Source organism: Coregonus clupeaformis, chromosome 1 (genome assembly GCF_020615455.1).
Source record: "Coregonus clupeaformis isolate EN_2021a chromosome 1, ASM2061545v1, whole genome shotgun sequence".
Classification (NCBI taxonomy): Eukaryota; Metazoa; Chordata; class Actinopteri; order Salmoniformes; family Salmonidae; genus Coregonus; species Coregonus clupeaformis.
This window is the reverse complement of record NC_059192.1, coordinates 21,574,233-21,593,011: the sequence shown is the minus strand read 5'-3', so window position 1 is coordinate 21,593,011 and position 18,779 is coordinate 21,574,233. Positions and strand designations below refer to the sequence as shown.

General features: G+C 43.6%; 1 protein-coding gene across 1 annotated transcript in view; it reads right to left on the bottom strand.

Moving 5' to 3' along the window:
- Positions 1–18,779, bottom strand: part of LOC121581552 (PH and SEC7 domain-containing protein 1-like) — a gene marked incomplete at its 5' end in the record, with an annotated part of 55,041 nt that overhangs the window by 16,830 nt on the left and 19,432 nt on the right. The window contains one exon of the mRNA XM_045223776.1: positions 1,515–1,558. Coding sequence (XP_045079711.1) covers positions 1,515–1,558 — 44 coding nt within the window. The remainder of the gene's footprint in view (positions 1–1,514; positions 1,559–18,779) is intronic.

Below are 18,779 nucleotides of genomic sequence, written 5' to 3'. Positions count from 1 at the left end.
AAAGATGAACGGAGCAAAGTACAGAGAGATCCTTGATGAAAACCTGCTCCAGAGCGCTCAGGACCTCAGACTGGGTTCAACTTCCAACAAGACAACGACCCTAAGCACACAGCCAAGACAATGCAGGAGTGGCTTCAGGACAAGTCTCTGAATGTCTCTGAATAAGGCTGTAACTTAACAAAATGTGGATAAAATCAAGGAGTCTGAATAATTTCAGAATGCACTGTCATCCAAATAATCATTATCGTAACCAAAATCTATGAAAATCATCATGCAAACGAGGTCTGTAGCTTTACGTGCTATTTGCATGGTCCCCTTATACATAAATGAATAAATAAATCATTGAAATGGGACTGGTATATTGGTATTATTATAATAATGTTTTTCAGAGGACTGGTGGTGTCTATATTGTAATGCCAGTGAAATGGGTTCTTCTTATCCCTTTTTCTAACAGGTGATAGAAGCTAGCAGGAGAGGAGACAATGGAAGACAGGATGATTAGAGACAATAATGGTTGAGAGCAAGATTAGCAGAATAGAAGGAATAATAGAGCAGATGGGCCTCTCTCTCTCTCTCTCTCTCTCTCTCTCTCTCTCTCTCTCTCTCTCTCTCTCTCTCTCTCTCTCTCTCTCTCTCTCTCTCTCTCTCTCTCTCTCTCTCTCTCTCTCTCTCTCTCTCTCTCTCTCTCTCTCTCTCTCTCTCTCTCTCTCTCTCTCTCTCTCTCTCTCTCTCTCTCTCTCTCTCTCTCTCTCTCTCTCTCTCTCTCTCTCTCTCTCTCTCTCCCCTTTTCTATACAGTATCTGTATGGATGTGTCTAAAAATGACTAGTCTATCCTCAGCCTCTTGTCCCCAGCATCATGGCCATGTATTTTAATTGGGTGTCTGTTTCTGTGGAGATGTTGGAACTGGATTGCCTCTCTCTGTGGATCTGTTCCCAGACCTGTTCCTCTGACCACTTTTCAGTCAGCTGATCCGGGAGTGCTGCTATTTTTGGGAAGGTAGTGGGAGGCTGTGGTCACACCTTTGTACAGGATGCAATGAGGACCCTTTTAATGGAATGATAGGTGTGTCTGTGTGTGTGTGCATGAGTGTGTGTCGTCAGAAGTGTGTGTTTGTTCTTGCGCTGGAACACAGAGGCAAGAGCAGAATGGTCGCTATGTAGCTGTAGCCATGGTGCTGTAACTATGGCAACAAAGCTTGGCAAGCCAGAGACTTAATTGGCATCTCTGAAGCACAGTGAGCTGAGATCCAGAATAGCAACCCTTGACATATAAATGTTTCCATCACAACCTGACAGCATGCACGTCATTAATAAGGATGCTATCGAATCTACCAATACTCTTCACTATCCAAATACTATGCGTGTGTGTGGACTGTAGGTGAACTGTGTGTGTGTGGACTCTGTTTGTGTGTGTGTGTGTCAGAACACACACCCATACACACACTTGGAAATACCCTTAAATGCACAAATACTGTATATACTGTTGATAACAAGGCATTAAAGTGGAACTCACATTGTCCATTGAAGCTTCTCATTCTTGATTGAGTTGTACAGGGCCTGTGGAAGAAAAACCCATTAGATAATAATGACGAAATAGTACACAGATTCACCTGGGAGAAACTAATGGCTGAGTCCATCAATCAATAAATGATTCAGTCAGAAAGCCAGTTAACCAATCAATCATTTGCCTCCTCCTTCCTTTCAACAATCCTCTTTGGGGCAAACACGACAGTTGACCTAAGCTCATGCACCATTTCTAAGTTTTATTCTTCAAGAATCAATGGGTAGATATCATTAATGTATAAATCCAAAAATGTATGTAGCTACAGCTGATTTCCCCTTTAAAGGGAGTCTATGGAATAACACAGCAGGGAAAATGGGATTTGAAGAAAAAGGCTGCAGTTTCTGTGTGCACCCTCATTGATAAATACAACAGGCTTTTAGAGAGTCACCGCGTTTCGCTTTGCTCTCCTATAAATCTCCTGTGACAGCCAAGCGATTTAGACATTCCTATTCAAATCAAGCCACTTTAGTGACAATGGGATATGCCAGCGGAATATGATATACCGTTTAGCACTGAGGTTCTGTGAAAGGAGTTTAGAGGAAGAGGAGTGCAGAGCTATCAGCCCCTGATGGTAAATTCAGATCAAGGCCTAGAAGGGACGGGACTGATGGACAACTGTGATAGCTGACGTGATGGAGAGGACTCTAGCAGGAAGTACATCATCACCATTAATGTCCCTCCCAAATCCTCTGAAGTCTGGGAAAATGTACAATGGTGTGTTAATAGGGAGACAGGACAAATGGCTGTCCAGGGTAGTAGGTCTTATCTGCCATTGAAATCAGTTTCAATTCGATCAAGTCATTCGAGTTAGTGTTGGATTTCACTGACTATTCTAGACATAATATTGTGGTGTGGTTTCTCTGTCAAACCCATTGAAATTAACAATGTGTTTGATGCAGTGTATCCATTCAAACTCATTTCCAACGTTTCCTATTAAACTTGCACTAATTGAAATACTTGAGCCAGAGCTTCTGAATATTAATGAGCAGCTAGACCATTTGGATTTTAGGTTCTGGGCTCAAATTTCTCCTCGCTATGGAGACGTATAAAATCGAGACTCAAACTGTGTTACAAGCTTCATGAATATTAATATTCAGCGCAGATAAGGGCCGTCTTCGTGGAAAGCCGGCGTTGGCCCATTTCAAAGTATAATTTCGATGCAGTCTCTTTTGTAGCACAAAACTCTTCAACATCAATCTGGGGGTGAATTTGTGAACCCAAAAACAGATGGATTGATCTACTGTTGCTAGTAGCAACAGCAATTGTAGCCATAGTGGCTCATTGAGAAAATCTCATTACCTTGAGATTCATGGTCAGATTTGAGTCAATTATTGGTTTCTACACGTAGACGCTTAAATGTAATTACAATTCCTGTTAATATTTGACTCTGATTGGAAAACCATGCAAACTTAACCAAAGCACAACATTTAAAATGAGAGTAAGCTGTATATCTCAGACATAATTATTGGCACCCTTGTTAAATATGAGCAAAAAGAAACAGGAAATATTTGCCAAAATCCTGGTTGCCTCGGCCAGATGGATCTTCCATCAAGACAATAACCCCAAGCACACATCAACATCCACAAAGAAATGGTTATTGACCACAAAATCAACATTTTGCAATGGCCATCTCAGTCTCCGGACTTGAACCCCATTGAAAACCTGTGGTTTGAATTGAAGAGGGCGGTCCATAAGTGCAGACGAAGGATATGAAGGATCTGGAAAGATTCTGTATTGAGGAATGGTTTAAGATCCCTCCCAATGTGTTCTCCAATCTCATCAAACATTTTATAAAAAGGCTGAATGTCGTTATCCTCGCAATGGGAGGGTACTGGAATACTGAAAACACGGTTGCTAATAACCTTAACACCTATTTTTTTTAGATTAGTATACAATAATATATTGTTCCCATTTTTCTGAGCATACAATATAGCTCAGTATTTGTATTAATTTATTTTATACAGTCTTTTTCCCTCATCTATATCAAGGGTGCCAATAATTATGGACCCCACTGTATATCTCTGTATGTTTTAGAATACAGTACTGTACATCCAAACTAAATTAGCTAGCTAGATAGATTATCTCAAACCCAGGGTCCAGAATGCGCCCTCTTTCCTTAAAATGCTATATCTTCATTAGGGAAGTATACATAATTAATTACAGTAGTAGTACATTGGAAGGAGATCAAGCTGAGAGAGACAGATGTTAATATACACGTTACACTGGTCCTGACTGCCAAGGAGACAGTGGAGGGGGGTCTAATGTAATGGGGGAGTGGGGGTGAGGGGGGTGAGTTAATGGGGGAATAAGTGAGACGTATGGGGAGGCCCTGTCAGAACCAGAAGTGGGGGTGAGGAGGGGGAGAGAGAGGGTGAGGACAGGGTGTAGAGGCATAATCAGTGTCACTCGGAGCAGTTGGCCTCATTCAGATCAGGATGGATGTTCGTCACCTTCACCTACGCGCTCCGTCAGCGTCACACAGCACCAGGGCAGCGAATGAGAGTTAGCCTTGAGGGCTGGTGTTACCACCGGTTACTACACACAACATACGGTAGCCTAGGTTACGGAAGGGCCTATCAGCCTGGTGATCACCTAATCTGCAATCTACTCAACTAACAAATGATTCACAACTTCATTTGGTCCATAAACTTCATATATAAATGTATAAATCTGTGGATGTACAAGGTTGCATTGTCTTTGATTGACAGACAAGAATTTCCCTAAATTACAAACACCTACAGTACTAGGCATGGCATTTTACAGTATGTTGACATGACAGCGATAAACAATGTAATCAGAAATAAGAAAGTGCTTGAAACCCAACCCCACTTTAACACATGCAAACACAACCATAGTAAGTGTCGAATTAAGTGTCGAACAGTGAAACGCATCAGGTTGTGCTATGTTAGTTGGTGTCTTACCCGGGTGGCACATTGTACCTTCTTCCTCTTGCGGGCCTGCGGGTGGTTCTGTCCGTCTTGGGCCTTGCCCAGCAGGTCTGGGAACATAAGGGGCTTCAGGGAGCGCGAGCGGGGGGTACGGGGGTAGCGGAAAGGGTCAATCATCCGGAAGTCTCGGCCATAGCGGACCGAGCACAGGGAGCGTGAGCGCAGGCGCCCCGCCGAGTGCAGGCTGTTCATGCCGATCATGGCCCCCGAAGGTAATGGTACTCAGCAGGCGCCAAGGACTAGATAGGCCAATCACCTCAGTGTAGGCAGTCAATTAGTGTGGACACAGAGAAAGGTACACACTGCACACAGCCAAGCTATGGTTCCAGATACACCCAGATGTCGTCTTTCTGTTCAGAAACGTCCTGTCTTTCTTCACAAATGTCCTATTTCATTCAGATAGTTGTACAGTAGGGCATGGCCAAGAAATTGAGGAAAAAGGTGTCTGTCTGTAAGTCTGTGTTGGCAGCTCTTAAGTACAGTGAAGGGACTGAGGGCCAAGCAGTTGAGTGACAGTTCATCGAGGACCGGCTGTCACAGGAAACCGTGCGTAGCTGCTGTCACTCTCACAGCGTGCCAGAGAGAATCAAACTGTAGTACACACTCTCTAACACACACACACACTCATTAGGTAATCTGGAATCTGATCAAATAATGGATGATCGGACAGGTCATCTATAAAACATGATATGACGATTCCTTCACTGCCACTCAATGTCACACTGGCATGTTTTGGATTGAATGTATTCCCAAGCGACACCATCCACAGGTGGGCGTATCAGGCGATCAGTTAACACTGTTCTTGGATTAGATCCTCATTGAATTGATCCTCCAGGAGGTTTAATAATAGTCCTATCGGTCCTATTGGGAGAAGACAGTCGAATCTCTCAAACTGTTCCCTTAACATGTGTTGGCTAAGCGGGCCTTCTGTCCCCCTTCTGCCCAGCTTAAACAGTATGCCAGGCTTTGCCTCCAAAAATTGTAATTGGCCAACTTTTGACCAGTGGCGTAACTGTGGGTGACAGATACTTACACACACTCACACACACACACTCACGTTGACACACACACAGATGGTGCGCAACACTTGCAGAGGTGTGAAAGGACAGCCAGCATGAAACAGATGGGTGCCAAGGGCAGAACTGAGTAGGTAAAAAGGACAGGCTCACACATATAAGTCCTTGTGCTCATGTAAACACACACATACACGTACACACACACACAATGTAAAGAGTCCACAGAGGACAGGCCTCCTTCCACAAACAAAAAGTAATGAAGAAACAGGAGAAGAATTGAAGGAACGACTGACTGTCTAACTAGACCAACGTCCAGGTAAAAGAGAAGAGGGGAACAAGGTACCGTAAGACTGCCTGGTTCAGTCTACCCATTAAAGTAAAGGGGGCTACATTATATCCTGTTGCTCCCAGTGTAAGAGGTAAGATGGACACCCTGTCTGTCACCCAGAATGATGGAGGGATGACTACACCTCTATTTTAGGAGATCAGCGTCCGTCCATTTGTCCGGGTCCCCTGTCAGCATCTACTCCTTCTTTGATCCTTCACTTCTTTTATCACCTTCTTCTTCAACATGCCTTCTCTCACTCCTTCTTTTCACCGGTTCCAAATCTCTTCCCATTGTGCCCTCTGGAGAGGGGGTTTAGAGAAAAGCTTGTCCTCCTGCTGTTGTCTTTCCCTTCTTGTTTCTCTCTGTCTTTCCGTCGTCTATCTTTCCGCCTTCCTCTTTTTGGGTCTGCGTCGGAGAGCTGCTGGAATCGTACTGAGGAAAGAGAACTGACAGCGACTGTGTATGTGCTCTCTTCTCTTTATGCGCACCTCCCTCCATCCCTCCCTCCCTCCCCTCCCTCTCTCTGTCGGCAGCGAATCACAGTCTTCCAACTCCCTCCTCCAGTCACACACACACACACACATACTCACTCGCGCAGCACACACATACTCCTCAATATTCTTTGAATGGTGATTAGCATTCAGTGCTTGTCTCCTCAGTGAGGTGGGAGAGAGAGCGGTCGGAATCAGCAGGAAAATGTGTTTATGCACGTGTGTGTGTGTTATTTTGTGCGTGTGTGTGATATCTTGTGTGTGCTTTTTTTCTCTCAAATCAAATGTCCTTTGTCACGTGCTTTGTAAACAACAGGTGTAGACTAACAGTGAAATGCTTACTTACGGGCCCTTCCCAACAATTCAGAGAGCAAGAAAAGGTTATCCCTCATTTCAAGCAGTAATGAACAAGCTCAAACCAGCCCATACGTGACCAACAAGCGTGTGTTTAACATTCAAGACAACCGCTATTGAACGATGAATAAAACATCCAAAAACAAAACGCAGTAACACCATTTATAAAAGCATATTTGCTTTGCTCCTGTTCTTTCAGTCAAGGCATTCACCTGCTGCATGAATGATTACGTTTGAGTTCTAAAGCTTCCCCAGGAACAACTCAGCTACAATCACACACCTGAAATCTAAAACACTTTCACCAATGCTAGAAAATATGATTTGTATATAAGGTATGATCAGAGAAGAAACATGGTAGAGGAGATAGAGGAGAAAAATGATGAGCACAACCTGGGATGAGAAGAGCAATGAAGGAGGAGGACTAGCCTCCAGAAAAACTTGTCAGATAGAATCATTGACTTAAAGGGGCAATCTGCAGTTGCTACATCAATTTTTGGACTTAGAAATTAATGATATGTACACATTGATTCTTGTAGAATATCACTTAGAAATGCCTCATGAGCTTAGTTCAACTGTCATACCCCATCAGAACCTAAATATAAGCTTGTTTTACTGGAATGTTTGTAAACAAAGTGAATGTAAACAAACACTATATAGCCTCAAAACATGGTTAAAACTATAATGTTGATATCATGGATGGTCAGTCCTTGTATCCATAGCTGTGTCTATGAATTTGAGATTGGTTACAGTTCTTCAGCCTCATCCCTCAGCTTTTTACCAAAACAGGGGCGGGGCCAGCTTTGTTATTGTTTCAACTGCTGATTGCCACATTAAGAATCAATAAGTGGGACAAGGGAACATGATTAATCACACTATCTACAGCCACCTGGCTGACAAGAGATTTAATGAGGGTGTCACTCATTCAGCTTGTGATTCATCGATAGGACCGCAAGACTGAAACAACTCAAGTTTCTACATATAATCGAGAGACTAGACATTGGAGCTAGAGCTATTCTCTGTATGCTACTGAGCAGTGGTAAAAAAAATACTACAGACAAGATAGACTACAGGGATAGGGAAGTGGGAGGGGCAGAATGGACAAAGAGAACAGGGCAACAACTTAGATCCAACGAGATAATGCTTTGTTCAACACACATATTTTCTTATCTATTCATTTATGCACTACACCTGCCAGTTCCTTGTATGACCTTATCAAAGGTCCATCTCAAATGCAGGTTGACGTTTATTGTCATGAATCTTGTCCTGGAGGCAGAACTGAGCGATTTCCGCTAGACAGGCCAACTGCAAAGTCAAAATTGGCTACAATATAAAAATTCATGAAAATGTAAGGTTAGGGTTAGGGATAGGCATTAGGGTTAGCAGTGTGGTTAAGGTTAGAGTTAAGGTTATCAGATGTTATGACGCTGTGGCTGTGCCAGCTATTGACCACTCTGCAGAGCTGCCTCCAAAACAAGATTCATGACGAAAAACGCTAACCTGCCACATGCACATTCTCTCCCTCTCTCTCTCCCACTCTCTCCCTCTCTCGTATGTTCACTTGTGAGACAGCTTGGGGAGCGGGTGGGGTGCACTCTACACCCCACGTCTCTGCTGATTTAAGCAGCCAGCCAGCACCAGCCATGGCCTCTTTCCCTCAGCCCAGACTGGCAAGGCTGGTACCCAGCAGCATGGCATAAGATATGCTGGCCTGAGTGAATGTCTCCCAGAGCTTTTGGGGACAGACACACAGCCAAATGTAGAAGCAAAAGCACAGTCCACCCTAAAAATTCCACAGAGGTGAAAAGATGGTAAACTCTGCTAGTACAGTGCATTCGGAAAGTATTCAGACCCCTTGACTTTTTCCACATTTTGTTACGTTACAGCCTTATTCAAAAATTGATTAAATTGTTTTTTCCCCCCTCATCAATCTGCACACAATACCCCATAATGACAAGCAAAAACAGGTTTTTATAAAAAATTTGCACATGTATAAAAAAAATATATATTACATTTACATAAGTATTCAGACCCTTTACTCAGCATCATTTGTCAGCGATTACAGCCTCCAGTCTTCTTGGGTATGATGCTACAAGCTTGGCACACCTGTATTTGGGGAGTTTTTTCCATTCCTCTCTGCAGATCCTATCAAGCTCTGTCAGGTTGGATGGGGAGCGTTGCTGCACAGCTATTTTCAGGTCTCTCCAGACATGTTCAATCGGGTTCAAGTCCAGGCTCTGGCTGGGCCACTCAAGGACATTCAAAGACTTGTCCCTAAGCCACTGCTGCATTGTCTTGGCTGTGTGCTTAGGGTTGTTGTCCTGTTGGAAGGTGAACCTTCGCCCCAGTCTGAGGTCCTGAGCGCTCTGGAGCAGGTTTTCATCAAGGATCTCTCTGTACTTTGCTCCGTTCATCTTTGCCTTGATCCTGACTAGTATCCCAGTCATTGCCACTGAAAAACATCCCCACAGCATGATGCTGCCACCACCATGCTTCACCGTAGGGAGGGTGGCGGTTTCTTCCAGTCGTGACGCTTGGCATTCAGATCAAAGAGTTCAATCTTGGTTTCATCAGACCAGAGAATTTTGTTTCTCATGGTCTGAGAGTCTTTAGGTGCCTTTTGGCAAACTCCAAGCGGGCTATCATGTGCCTTTTACTGAGGAGTGGCTTCCGTCTGGCCACTCTACCATAAAGGCCAGATTGGTGGAGTGCTGCATAGATGGTTGTCCTTCCGGAAGGTTCTCCCATCTCCACAGAGGAACTCTGGAGCTCTGTCAGAGTGACCATCGGGTTCTTGGTCACCTCCCTGACCAAGGCCCTTCTCCCCCGATTGCTCAGTTTGGCCGGGCGGCCAGCTCTAGTAAGAGTCTTGGTGGTTCCAACCTTCTTCCATTTAAGAATGATGGAGGCCACTGTGTTCTTGGGGACCTTCAATGATACAGAATTTTTTTGGTACCCTTCCCCAGATCTGTGGCTCGACACAATCCTGTCTCGGAGCTCTACGGACAATTCCTTCTACCTCATGGCTTGGTTTTTGCTCTGACATGCACTGTCAACTGTGGGGCCTTATATAGACAGGTGTGTGCCTTTCCTAATCATGTCCAATCAATTGAATTTACCACAGGTGGACTCCAACCAAGCTGTAGAAACATCTCAAGGATGATCAATGGAAACAGGATGGACCTGAGCTCAATTTCGAGTCTCATAGCAATGGGTCTGAATACTTATGTAATTAAGGTATATCTGTTTTTTATTTTCTAAAAGCCTGTTTTCGCTTTGTCATTATGGGGTATTGTGTGTAGATTGCTGAGGAAATGTTTTATTTAATCCATTTTAATATAAGACTGTAACGTAACAAAATGTAGAAAAATTCAATGGGTCTGAATACTTTCCGAAGGCACAGTAGATAACCAATGGTATAAATTATTACTGCTTTAAGAGCTCCTTAACATATGTAACCCACATGTCTGATGTTTCATGTCCCCTTTTCTGCATTTCCTCTCTAAGTGTAACCTAGTTCAGTGCATCGTTAGCTGCTTCTAGAACCCCTGAGCTACAGCAACTGTAGACTAGAGAATGAGAGAGCAAGCTTACAGTAGATACCTGGCCCTGCTGGCCCTTGACCTCTGCACAGCGACTCACTGGCTTGGGCTAACAGCCAACAAATTAAAAAGAGGGGTTTTAAGGGGTTTGGGCTCAAAGTGAAAATCTCAACTATGTGCTACACAAGGGCCCCAAATCCTAATCCTTTCCTATAATTGGTGATGGGAAAGTTCTGGCTGTCTAGTTATGTGATTGAACACTGAATCCTTGAGGGTGGTTGACTATGACTAGTGTGCAGACATCTCTCTGTGTGACATATTTCTGCTGAACGATAGCATGTGGGACTCTGGGACAGGACAGTGGCCCCTAGTGCACATCTGGATAGTTTACAGTGTCCATGGTGCCAATTGGGTACACACAGACACAGACTTATAGATGTATAAATAGCTTGATAGAGTGTGTGAGCTCCCGAAAGCACACGTGCACATGTTACAGTAATATGATCTCCTAGAAGCAGCTAATGATGCACTGAACTAGGTTACACTTTGAGAGGAAACGCAGAAAAGGGGACATGAAACATCAGACATGTGGGTTACATATATTAAGGAACTCTTAAAGCAGTAATCCTTTATACCATTGGTTATCTACTAGCAGAGTTGACCATCTATTCCCCTTTGTGGAATTTTAAGGGTGGATATGTACTTATTACAAGCATTATAATCATATAATTCTTCCAATGTATTAATCTACTGATGAAACCTAACAAAACTATCACTCCAAAACCTACAACAGCATTGTTGAACAAAGTAATTGAAAAAGAATGCCCTCTAACCCCCTATAATAATTAGCTTAATAATTATTATATTATTAAGAAGGAATAGCCTGGAACCAAGAAAATATGCTAAACTCCTGCTATGTAGGCCTAATATTGTGTTGAGAAGGCTGAGAGATAAGTGTGACGCCACAGCCAGCTATCTGCACAGTACAGGAGATAGCTCCATTCTGTCCCTCTATTGTAGTGTTAATGGGAAACATATCACTGGGTTTAATCTGAAAAAGCTGCAGCGGCGAGAGAGAGAGAGAGAGAAAGAGAGGGAGGAAGAGAGGAGAGAGAAAGAGAAGGAGGAAGAGAGTTAAAGAGTTAAAGAGAGAGGAAGAAGTACATAGGGAAAGAATGAGAGACAGTGAAACGGGTACCGTGGGGGTGCTCAGCCTACTCATTATTTTACAGACCGCCTGGTTCCTGATTTCAGCTGTAGCTGGAGGGTTCAGTTTAGTACCCCTCTGTCTACCCTGTCCCTCCCAGCCATCCCTAAACATATGGCACAGGTTGAAATCCCCCAAAATATCACCTCACACTTGTCTATAATTTGTAAGTCGCTCTGGATAAGAGCGTTTGCTAAATGACGTAAATGTAAATGTATAATCTGTATAACTGAATATGTTCCCTTTGTGTTTTTCCAGTATTTTGGATGCAAAGGGTATTCTCAATGCTCTATTGTACATTCAAATACTGTACTACATATGGCACTTGATAAAATAAGGGGGGGTGCAGAAAAATAATAAGGAAAGGGGGGGAAAGGAAGTTGAGGATTGGAAGTGTTGGAGAGAGAGAGAGAGAGAGAGAGAGAGAGAGAGTGTGTGTGTTGTTAGAGATCGAGATTGAAGAGAAGAGCAGCACACAGGTTTGCCTCCTCCGGGGGCACTGCTATTTCATACCGCTGAAAATAAAACACTTTGAACCTCAAGAAAAAGGGAGGGAGGGAGGAGAGGAGAGGGAGGAGGTGAAAGAGAGCAGACAAAGAGTGAGAGGGTGGCATGGTGGGGGTGCTGTGGTGCTACACTGAAAACAGAAACCGAGAGAGAGAGAGAGAGAGAGAGAGAGAGAGAGAGAGAGAGAGAGAGAGAGAGAGAGAGAGACCATAATAGAGAAATGTACAATTTGGAGGAATGGAGTGAGACTGTGTGGGTGTGGGTGTGTGTTAGTCTGTGTGTGTATGTGTACATGTTTTCCTACCTTATCAGGAACACAATGTCCTGACAAGTCACCAGAATGTCCTGACAGGGTAGGAAAACAAGAAATAAGTCAGGACTTTTTTAATGTCCTGAATTTGTTAAAATGCTATTTTAGGCTTCAAGTGGAACTGACAGCGTTGTACCTACTTTGTAGATATGAAACAAACAATCATAAGATCAGTCAAAAATATCAAACTCCCAGTTTATGCTACAAAACCAACTTTATAAGAGGTTTTAAAAATAGGTTATATTTTACTCAAAATTCCATGATGTACACTTTGGCATTGTTGGCAGAATAGATGGATGCAGTTCAATGCATGATTAATATAATTCAACAATACAATGTCTTGATAGTCCAAAAAATATTTTCTGTCAGGTTGTAAATAAAAGCAGTCCAGATACATTGTTTGCTGCCTCCAGCAATTCGGGATGCACTGTTTCAGTTTCAATGACTCAATATTTTGAACAAAAACGACTGTAATTAAGGCTGGGAATGTTAACACAATCAAACTAGCAAGGGCAATGATCACACGCCAGTCATATCGTGGGTAATAGGCTAGTGCACATGTGTCACGTGTCAAACACAAGGCGTTACACATTTCTATCTGGCCACGTAATGATTTGGGTTGTCAATTCATTTTGACCTGCTACCATACCGGCCGCAAAGGTGCGATTTGGGTGATGTTGATCGTGGAGAAAATGTCAGAAACTGAGGTTTTGTTTGAAACTGCTAGTGAGTCAAGTGAAGCTAATAGTACAGAAAGTGAGAATGAGTGGGTTACCATGGCGAAGAAAAAGGGAAACAAGAGAAGTAAAGCTGTGGTGGAAAATAGGAAACCACTAGACTCGTTTTTAGTCGGAGTGAGGGTTTTGGATCAATGCTACTTGGGAAATCCGTTTAACGTCTCGAGAAAAATCTGTAATGTGTTGGAGGAAAGTGTGGAGTCGGTGAGAGTCACAAGAAGTGGTCTTATTTCGATTTGTGGTGTGTCTGCGGAGCAGAATAAGTGTGTTTTAAGACTCAAAAAGATATTGGAGTGGAATGTTTCCTGTATTAATTTTTGTAGCAGGGCGCCTACCAAGGGGGTTATTTCTGGGGTGGCGCAAGATATAAAGGCAGAGGATATTACTGAAGACATCGATGGAGTGGTTGGTGCAGGTCGACTGACCTGTATGGTGGATGGAGAAAATAAATTCACTTCATCCATGCTACTGTTCTTTAAAGAAGAGTTTCTCCCTTCTCATATAAAGTTAGGATTCATGAGATACCCTGTAGGAGCTTTTGTGCACAAGCCTCTTCAGTGTCATAAATGTAAAAGATTTGGTCATGTGTCAAGTGTGTGCAGAAGGGAAGAGTATCGTGTCAAGTGTGTGCAGAAGGGAAGAGTATCGTATGCCAGATGAAGTGAAATGCTGCAACTGTGGAGGTGAACATGCGCCTGAATTACTGGAGTGCCCTGTTAGGGTGAAGGAGAATGAGGTGGCAAGGGTAAGGAGTGTCCAGCGTGTCTCCTATCTGGAGGCGGTGATTAGATTGGAAGGAACGAGTGGCGGGGAAGAAACAATGGTAGTAGAGCCACCACGACCAGTGAAGGGTTCTCATCAACCGAGGGATAGTGAAATGCTACATGTTAAAAAGGTGGACTTTGTATTATTTATTGTAATGGTCATAAACTGTACAGTACAAGCGGAGAAGAAGTCTAAGAAAATTGGAATCATTGTGAATGCTGCTGAACGTTTTTTGTGTCTTTGTGATTTCACAGCTGAGGCCGTGCAAGAAATCCTGTCAGTGAATGTACCGCCATCACAGACCCCTGAGCCTGCGTAGGGATGTATTTTGGAGTGGACTGTGATTGAAGAAGTGGGATGGGTTTTCTTAGTTGACGTGTTTTATTTTGTATGATGTCGTTTTCCCCCTTTCCCATAATGTTTTTTTTGTTTCTTATTCAATACACAGTCCAGCTGGTGGCATTAATGCACCATTAACATTGGATACCAACTGCCGTTAAACCTCATCGAAGAAGAAGAAGAACGTGCTGCACACCAAACGGCAGTGCATCACCACTCACACAGTGTTGCCAACTTAGCGACTTTGTCGCTATATTTAGCGAGTTTTCAGACCCCTCTAGCTACACATTTTTTAAAAAGCGACTAGCGACAAATCTAGCAACTTTTTCTGGTATTATTGGAGACTTTTGGAGACTCTGACGTGAAAGCACGTATCGTTCTTACTCTTCTCAACGAGCAGCAGGTGCTGCGGTGGGCCCCACCCCCGACCCGCCGTGGGCCCCACCCCCGTCCCAAAGCACTCACAGGGGGCCCAGTCCTCTCGCAGCAGTCCCTCCCAGCTGCAGTCAAAGCAGGAGATGTTCACCCCTCTGCGTCCAGACTGCAAATGAATCACGCATGCGGGAAGCTGCCGCTGGCTGATCCCGCCCTGGCTTACATTCAGGGCGGGATGTAAATGTAGGGTGTTTTTTACTCACTTTTTGTCTCTCCCACAACGTTATTCCTCTCTCCTACAGCATCCATCACAATTACATGCACATGGCAAATTATGCAAATTAGGTGATGACGTCATTTAGCGACTTCTAGCTACTTTTAGGACAGCCAATAGCTACTTTCCTTACTGAGGAGTTGGCAACACTGCACTCACACAACCCTCCTCCCTGACCAACGCAGGAGCAAGCCCATCATCACTGAACGAATCTTCTACCCGACCGAAAGTTTAAACGTGTTGTAGGCTAAATGTCCATGCCAAGTTTAGGTTCCAACAGGTCATTGCAGTAGCCTACAGAACATTTCATCTTGGTTGTCAAAAAGTTATAAGATATAGGATTCACACGCGGGTATAAATTATTACTAAAGGACAATAGCACACACAAGCGAGGGTAAATGAGTCTACAGTGAGCTGGCATCGTGAATTCAACTTCTTTCGTGTGTCCCGTTTAGAGTGCGCAGCGGAGGGAAAGTGTACAGACATGCCACAGTCCTACCTAGGCTACTAAAATGTTGCAGTCTGGCTTCGGTTTTTAAAGCTTGACAATGAATAATCAATAAACTAAACTTGCAACAAAACACCATGCAAAGGAGAAACATGTAGGCCTATTACATCAACATTTGAGCAGTAGCCTAGGCTAGCTACTTTACTACAAGACATTTTGAGTGCACCATACAGCAATGCAGCATTTATTATTTATTTAGCAAGCTAAAAACACGGCGCCTAACGTTAGCTAGCTAGCTAGCTGTTAGGAGGATGTCATGTCATTGGAGGAGTGGGTGAATTACAGACTTTTCCCCCTCGTATCGTTTTTTAGTGGCTACAGCTAAAGATGCAGGTGTCATTTGGTTAGCTAGCAAGAAATATGAAACGCTTTGTTGAACTTGAACGACTGTTATCCAAAGTTAGCATATCTCTTAGTTGTCAATCAAATGTATTTGGCATCGATCAAATGGGTCAGGCAAGTTCCCATTCAGTTGTCAAAACGTGGGTTGGGACAAGCATGCATTGGCAGGCGTGCTGCAGAAGGATGGCAGGCTACTATTCCACATATTTTATTAGTGCAATTTCAACTAGCTGAAAAGGTTTGACAGGGTTAATCTAATGTTCCCTTGTTAGATTTTAGCTCATTTTGTTCTGGCTAGCATTAGCTAGTTGTTGATCTTGTTGATGTGCATAGGCAACTGAGGGAGAGATAGCCTACCTTTTCATGGTTGTTTAATCAATAGGACTGAAGTTCCCAAATGTAAGAGGACTCCCATGGTATTTGCATTCAGGTCTATTTTGTGGCTTTTGGCGAATGCGTTTTAATGATCTAAAGTCGTGCTGTTACTACTGCCTGTAAACACACAGTCCAGTTCAAAGTCAATGATGGCAGGCCCATGTGGCAAATGGCACATAGGCATATAGGCCTACTGCAGCTCTGATTGGCTATGGCGCACCGGTCTGCGTAGACTCCATTCCTGGACAAGACATGTTTTTATTAGGTTTTATTTACTGCAGTGTCTACTAATTGTCCAAACATACAGCCGCTTTCCCACTCTATATTGCTATAGAATTTTCACAAATGCCTTACTATATGTAATTCCCAAACCTTCCATGAATTTATGAAAACATGAAAATGACCATATGTCACAAGTGCTCGCTTGACAGAAGAAAAAAAAGGTGTACAATTATTCCTGGGGGTGTATATGATCAGATTTTAATAACATTTAATTAACTAAAATGCTGTCAGTTCCACTTTAAAGGTTAAGGGTTAGGGTTAAGGTTCAGAGTTTTTTATTTTATAAAAAAAATTTTATTTCACCTTTATTTAACCAGGTAAGCCAGTTGAGAACAAGTTCTCATTTACAACTGCGACCTGGCCAAGATAAAGCAAAGCAGTGCGATAAAAACAACAACACAGAGTTACATATGGGGTAAAGTCAAAAATACAACAGAAAATATCTATACAGTGTGTGCAAATGTAGCAAGTTATGGAGGTAAGGCAATAAATAGGCCATAGTGCAAAATAATTACAATTAGTATTAACACTGGAATGATAGATGTGCAAGAGATGATGTGCAAATAGAGATACTGGGGTGCAAATGAGCAAAATAAATAACAATATGGGGATGAGGTAGTTGAGTGGGCTAATTTCAGAAGGGCTGTGTACAGGTGCAGTGATCGGTAAGGTGCTCTGACAACTGATGCTTAAAGTTAGTGAGGGAGATAAGAGTCTCCAGCTTCAGAGATTTTTTCAGTTCATTCCAGTCATTGGCAGCAGAGAACTGGAAGGAATGGCGGCCAAAGGAGGTGTTGGCTTTGGGGATGACCAGTGAGATATACCTGCTGGAGCGCATACTACGGGTGGGTGTTGCTATGTTGACCAATGAGCTAAGATAAGACGGAGATTTGCCTAGCAGTGATTTATAGATGGCCTGGAGCCAGTGGGTTTGGCGACGAATATGTAGTGAGGACCAGCCAACAAGAGCGTACAGGTCACAGTGGTGGGTAGTATATGGTGCTTAGAAGAGTGTTGGAGGCTATTTTGTAAATGACATCGCCGAAGTCAAGGATCGGTAGGATAGTCAGTTTTACGAGGGCATGTTTGGCAATATGAGTGAAGGAGGCTATGTTGCGAAATAGGAAGCTGATTCTAGATTTAACTTTGGATTGGAGATGCTTAATGTGAGTCTGGAAGGAGAGTTTACAGTCTAAACAGACACCTAGGTATTTGTAGTTGTCCACATACTCTAGGTCAGACCCGTCGAGAGTAGTGATTCTAGTCGGGTGGGCGGGTGCCAGCAGCGTTCGATTGAAGAGCATGCATTTAGTTTTACTAGTGTTTAAGAGCAGTTGGAGGCTACGGAAGGAGTGTTGTATGGCGTTGAAGCTTGTTTGGAGGTTTGTTAACACAGTGTCTAATGAAGGGCCAGATGTATACAAAATGGTGTCGTCTGCGTAGAGGTGGATCTGAGAGTCACCAGCAGCAAGAGCGACATCATTGATATACATGGAGAAAAAAGTCGGCCCAAGAATTGAACCCTGTGGCACCCCCATAGAGACTGCCATAGGTCCAGACAACAGGCCCTCCGATTTGATACACTGAACTCTATCTGAGAAGTAGTTGGTGAACCAGGCGAGGCAGTAATTTGAGAAACCAAGGCTATTTAGTCTGCCAATAAGAATGCGGTGGTTGACAGAGTCGAAAGCCTTGGCCAGGTCGATGAAGACGGCTGCACAGTACTGACTATTATTGATCGCGGTTATAATATCATTTAGGACCTTGAGCGTGGCTGAGGTGCACCCATGACCAGCTCGGAAACCGGATTGCATAGCGGAGAAGGTATGGTGGGATTCGAAATGGTCGGTGATCTGTTTGTTAACTTGGCTTTCAAAAACTTTCGAAAGGCAGGGCAGGATGGATATAGGTCTGTAACAGTTTGGATCTAGAGTGTCACCCCTTTGAAGAGGGGGATGACCGTGGCAGCTTTCCAATCTCTGGGGATCTCAGACGTTACGAAAGAGAGGTTGAACAGGCTAGTAATAGGGGTTGCGACAATTTCGGCGGCTATTTTTAGAAAGAAAGGGTCCAGATGATTTGTAGGGGTCCAGATTTAGAGCTGTCTGAATTTGTGTGAAGGAGAAGCGGGGGGGGCATGGGCAAGTTGCAGCGAAGGGTGCAGAACTGGTGGCCAGGGTAGTGGTAGCCAGGTGGAAAGCATGGCCAGCCGTAGCAAAATGCTTGTTGAAATTCTCGATTATTGTAGATTTATCGGTGGTGATAGTGTTTCCTAGCCTCAGTGCAGTGGGCAGCTGGGAGGAGGTGCTCTTATTCTCCGTGGACTTTACAGTGTTCCAAAACCTTTTGGAGTTAGTGCTACAGGATGCAAATTTCTGTTTGAAAAAGCTAGCCTTTGCTTTCCTAACTGCTTGTGTATATTGGTTCCTGACTTCCCTGAAAAGTTGCATATCGCGGGGGCTTTTCGATGCTAATGCAGTACGCCACAGGATGTTTTTGTGCTGGTCAAGGGTAGTC